Consider the following 6,030-nt stretch of genomic DNA (forward strand, 5'->3'; position numbering starts at 1 on the left):
GCAGCCTACGGAAATCGTTTTGATAGTGAGGACCTCAGTCATGAACGTGCGTTTCCGAGCAAACCAACAAGAAAACCGCATCAAAAGAAGCAGAAAACCAGTCCCACTCCATCGGACGCCACGATGATGCACAAAGAGCATACTGTTACCTCTCTCAACCAGGTACGCGAAAAAACACTCTACTGTCAAGATTGTCTCTCGCTACAATAATTCATTGCGTGTATCTTGACATTGCTTAACAAATGATATGTGCATGAATTTCGTCAAACTAATTCTCTGGTGATGGTTCTGTATTTCGCTTTGCACTCCTGGACTAACTTTCCTCGGTGTCGGTTATTCGATATTTGACTATCAATCAGCCGGGATATCAAGAATCCGTGGAATCACCTGCTCCATCAAGTGCTTCTACTCTTGTACCGCACTTGAGCTACTTGATATCGAGCCTGAAGGTAGGACATTAATTTGTGAATAACTTGACGGAGTTATAACGCGCGCGCCTGTGTCTGTCTGCCACCGTAGCTAAATTATCGACGATTTACTCAGCATTACGTACTATGAAATCTAAATGTTAAATATTAACGCGCTTTATGACAGGCCTATTGGCCGTTTCACAGCGAAATGGCCACGAGTGATAGTCGCAAGACCGTTTCCACGCCATTTGTCGAGGACGGACATAAAAAGACGGCGACGACGAAGCATAGAATGTCTAACAGGGAAGCCGACTTCACGTATCAAAGTGTAGAGAATAGTTTTGACAATTTATATCGTAACACAGCCATTCCGGACGAGACCTTCGGTCCAGATGAGGAGCGGATATTTATCGATGTCGATCCCTACGATCTGGACGAGTCTCTATTCGGGTTACAGCACGGCGACGGCGTCAAGTCGGATATAATGGATAAAGTTGATACCAAGCTTACCACGAAGCCCGATATCGATTATATCGAGGAGTCGTTAAAAAATGTGAAACGACAATGGCAAGAGTCGAGGCACGACTACAGAGATCAGTGGAGTACCACGTCCAAAAGTCACGTCCAAAGTAGAGCCACGACAGAGTCTGTCACATCTTCACAAAACGTCGGAATGGACGTGTATTATGTTGAAGATTCGAGCACAAAAAAGGAAATTCTCAAGGAGGCAGACAGTTTTACCGACGAAAGTGATAAATCCATCAATCACGACGTTTATAGGAACTTGAGAACTGAAGATCTATCGACCGTCACCTCCACAATGGTATCTAGAAGTCTTGAAGATCGATTAAGGATACCGGAGTCGAATCATCGTAGTTTGAGTCACGCGAACAGGACAATCGAATACGGCGACGCGTTCGAGGAGGAGTTGGATAAGCGAAAAATCGTGCCGTATGTGGAAAATCACACGGCGGATTATACAATCGCGCGATTTCCGACTACTAGAGATCTGGAAAATAGAGCGAGAGAAGACTCGACGTTGATAAATGATCGGAGGTCGAGTGTTGTTGGGGAGAATCCTGACGAGAACGTAAGAAACTTATCTCGCAATCGAGAGGATCACGCTGGCTTCATAGAAAAGGCCTTCTCAGTCAATCTAAAAGAGGTGTTCAGAGAAGGGCAACGTTCAACTGATGGAGATAAGCCCGCGAACGTTTTGACCTCTACCGTAACGGGAGAGGCCGATACAGCTCGTACAACAAAAGATCCCGCTGTAGAATCACTCGCTGTATTAGGTAAGATTGTATTTGATAATTTACATTGTCTTGATAATGTTTAAGCAGTTTAATAATTAAACGAAGGACTTATAATGCAGCTGCGGATAATGTTCTGGTGTTCGAATGGGTTACGACCGATTGGTCGAAGTGCTCTCAAACTTGCGGAGGAAGTGGATTCCAGGTAAGATCATTTTTTCTAACTGTGATTAGCTTGAATTAGAAAATTTACAATTCTTTCAATTCTTAATTCAAAAGAAGAATATTTTGTAACTAATTATTATCATTGTTAAGCAATTGTCTAAGAAATGTTTGAAGCGATAAGAAACTTTAGAAGACTTGAACGTCTGGTTGATATTTGATTGTATATTATTCATTCATTTACTTCATCATGATTCATTCATCTATACTTGCTATCATTTAAACTTTATCAATATTAATTTATATGAGAGAAATTAAATGAATACTGATCACGACATTCTAACAAAGATATTTAAAAGTTAAAAGAATTTTCATCCAATTTCATATAGAAATATATTTTTTAAATATATTTTTAAAAATATTTCGACGAAATAACTATATTACGAATTATTCGTTTCCATAGATGCGAGGTGCACAGTGTACAGTTCGATCGACGAAAATGGATGGCAACTCCACGCAGGTTACGCCGAGGACGGTCATCGGCCAGACGCTGTGCGAGGACGCCGGCTATCCGGTACCGCAAAAGGTGAGACCCTGCGGGACGGGCAAGTGTCCTCAATGGCACGCCACGGAATGGACCCCGTGCGAAACGTCCAGATGCTTCAATTGGAAGACGGCGATGCAGAAACGGGATATTAGCTGTCGTTTGGTGCACGACGTGGAGAACGATCGCGAGAATGTCACGCTGTTGGACCCGAGCAAGTGCGACGAAACCACGAGGCCGCTACAAAGACAAGAATGTTACAACGACGCCTGCAAAGGCGTATGGAGGGTCGGCGAGTGGACCGAGGTAAATAAACTGATTTAAAAATTCGACACGATAATGATGACGCTTATGCTAAGATAAAACGCTTCGCACAGTGCACTGCGTCTTGCGAAGAAGATGGTATCAAGTATAGGATTTTACAATGCGTCTGGTTCGGTACGAAGAAGCCAGCGGGGAACGCTTGTAGAGATATACCACGACCTCCTGTAATGAAAACGTGCAGAGGTCCGCCTTGTCCTCAATCTACCGGTAGGTTTCTGCAAGAGAAACATACTAAATCTGAAGATTTAGCCTTTATGCAAACTGTAACATTATAATTATTTATATCTTACATTATTGATTAATTCCATCTTAGTTCTCTAACGCAAAAATAGAGCTTCATGATTAACATGCTGTTTTATTTTTTAGCATTTGTAGAAGATTGCAAGGACCACTCGCAACTGTGCAGCAGAGTGAAAACGATGAACATATGTAAGGTGCCGCTGTACAAGAAACAGTGCTGCGCATCGTGTCGTTAGATCCGAGATATTGATTGTAAGTGACTCATTGTGAGGATTAGACAAGATGAGCGGTAATGAAGAGTGCGCGTGAGAGACAGAGAGTGTAAATCGTGATTAGTCGGACAATTACTTCGTAACATATATAAACGCACCCGGGATGCCTGTTGTTAGTAAATTACGTAATGCACGCGGAAGGAGCGTGTTCACTGTGGAATAAAATTGCACAGTATTAATTACGATGTCCGAGTTATAGAGTAAAAAAAGGGAATATCCAAGAAAGGAGTTGACCAAAACTACTTCGCTGTAATAGTTTCCTCGTCGTATCGTCGCGAGAGCCGGCTCACATCCTCACCTCGAGCGTTCCTCGTGTAAGAAAGAAACCCGCCAATCTTAACAGTTTCTAATTAATTAAAGCATAATTTTCTATAACGTATGTCACGCGTGGTTGGGCGCGATTCTCATAAATTGTGCGCGCTCATATTGCCCCTAGTTAAAAAAGAAAAAGGAAGAAAAATGGAAATCCGGCATTTCGTCCAAAAAAGTTAAGAGCGTTATATATTGTTATAGAGTACGATGAAAGAAAGAAAGGGGAGTAGAAATTTATTGCTACGTCCTGGGAAAATCGTTATTGCGACATACCGTTGAAATCGACACGTTATTAAATGTTGTCAATGTTGGTGCTTTAAGTCGCACGGAAAATGGCTTTAACCGGAATATGATATTGAAATTTTAATAAAACGCTAAGTCTGGAAGGTTGGGAAGCGTACGTTATTTGTGTTCGCAAAGCACATTAAATACATTTCTTCTTGATGCTTATTTTTTATATCTATTTCCCACGTAAATATAATAATCGTCTTCATTTATTTCTGAAGCGAAAGAAAGTCATCCCTTTAAGACTGAAACGTTCTTCGGATATCATCATTCTTGGGCATTAATATAAAGAGAGTTTCGTTACGTTCCAAAGAATCGTTTGATATTCCGTCATAATCAGGAAGAAATTATTCTTCGCGCTATATCTCTAAACATATTTATTAATATGTTATTATCTCTTCCTCTCTCCTTTATGTTTATAGATCGCGATATAAATTATTATGAAAATGTAAAATGTAAAGTTATTTAAGAATATAAGTTATCGATGAATTATTGTGCGCCTATAAGCGTCCCGTCGGGCGATCTTAAGCCAATAGATATCCAATAAGCAATAAAAAAAAATACATAAGTATTGTAATATAATATTTTGTTAATAATCTCTGGCGAAAATTCGTGAACATGACCATTCCGTTGTTGGTTAAAGGGCCCGACTTTACTTATGTGCCTCTAATCACTTCTCACTACCTAGATATTACTAGTAGTTACGAATATTCATTTGTCGCGTATTGTCACTCACTAGAACTCATCATAGAAATCGATGTTTTCAATAACAGGATATCTCGAACAGATATTATTGATTATACGTGAAATGTAACGAGGATTTGTCCCCCCCCCTTATATGATTGATCATATTAAACGTTTAATTACATCATAGGCGCTGCCGGAATTCTTCGTAGGAGACATGCACCCCAGCGGGAATATTTTTAAAAGTCTATTAAAGTATATATATATATAAAATATCTCTAACTCCTATGATTATTGTATAGTCAGTATACATGGACGGCAGATCATTATATAAATGTGCGAATACATTCCGTTGCATTTCACCTCTACGGCGCGCGGCGCCTATGTGATTTATACATATATGTCGGTATATGATTTGATAAGATTGTGAACAGATTTTCGCTATCAACGAATTTGCCTCGACACAGCTAAGCAGTTTGCCAAAACGAGCTGACATAAATGAAAAAGTAAATATAAATTAGAATATTATTAAAGACAAGAGATAAAAGGTATATTACGAGCTATCATAAATTATTGAGATGCACGCATATAAATACTTTATATGTTGGTACGGGAAAGATTACAAAAAATATAACATGAATATACTGGACGCATCAAAAGTCGAGATACTTCCCTCAGCCACGCATTCATTAACTGAGGAAAGATACGGCGCCTTTTAATGCATCCTATATATGATTACAGCTAGCAAATGCGATAATATGTAACTACCATCGGCGTGTCATGTATATCACTGTGTCACATTTTAGTAAGTATTTAATCAATACTTACCTTGTAATAATACGACCGCGGTGTGTTACTGATCGATGCGGTAAGAAACAAGTTATTTTCCGGTTAATCAACGTGATAACACAATTCTTGAAAGGGAAATAAATTCCGACACGTACATTTTTGTATATATCACGATGTAGGTATGTAAAATGGCTCCACACTTAGTATTGTACGTAAGCATTACTGTTCATGATATCTATGTAAATATGTAACTGCCTAAATGCGAATAAAACAAGAGAATATATCACTGCACAATACCGCAGTTATTTTTCTTAAAGTTTATTTAGAATTTTAATTTCAAACTTCCTAATATACACAAATCTAATTATAGAATTAGATTATTTAATTGCTAGAATGTGGAGTATGCCAACAAAGTTACTATTCAGTAGACTATTTATTAACACGAATAGAAGCGTTACTTGAGCGAAACGATTACAGAAAAATATCTTTTAGTCTCTATTATATTTTGAAATATATCTTACACATTATTATGCATATAATTGATAATGTGTTACAGAATTATTGCTTTCATAATTGACCACTGTCTTAGGCAATATTTATTATATTTAAAAAACATAATAATGCACAATCGGACATGAACCCACTGTATATAGCTTTCGAGAAAGAAGTAGAAGAATTACAATACTTGTATAATAATTTTCTTTAAAAAAAATTTCTTTTATCACAGTCTCGACAGAAATAAAATATTAAATGAA

At 38.3% G+C, this 6,030-nt stretch overlaps 1 protein-coding gene across 1 annotated transcript in view; it reads left to right on the top strand.

Annotated features, from left to right (window-relative positions):
* Positions 1 to 5,566, top strand: part of LOC112454224 (protein madd-4) — a 183,309-nt gene extending 177,743 nt beyond the window's left edge. The window contains 7 exon segments of the mRNA XM_025015491.1: positions 1 to 162; positions 360 to 449; positions 595 to 1,705; positions 1,786 to 1,868; positions 2,289 to 2,675; positions 2,747 to 2,900; positions 3,060 to 5,566. The exon segment at positions 1 to 162 is cut by the window's left edge and continues 9 nt beyond it. Of these exon segments, the coding sequence (XP_024871259.1) occupies positions 1 to 162; positions 360 to 449; positions 595 to 1,705; positions 1,786 to 1,868; positions 2,289 to 2,675; positions 2,747 to 2,900; positions 3,060 to 3,169 (2,097 nt within the window). The 3' untranslated portion in view covers positions 3,170 to 5,566.
* The last annotated feature ends 464 nt before the right edge of the window (positions 5,567 to 6,030 follow it).

Source organism: Temnothorax curvispinosus, unplaced genomic scaffold, assembly GCF_003070985.1.
Source record: "Temnothorax curvispinosus isolate PA1 unplaced genomic scaffold, ASM307098v1 QBEX01004926.1, whole genome shotgun sequence".
NCBI classification, from domain to species: Eukaryota; Metazoa; Arthropoda; class Insecta; order Hymenoptera; family Formicidae; genus Temnothorax; species Temnothorax curvispinosus.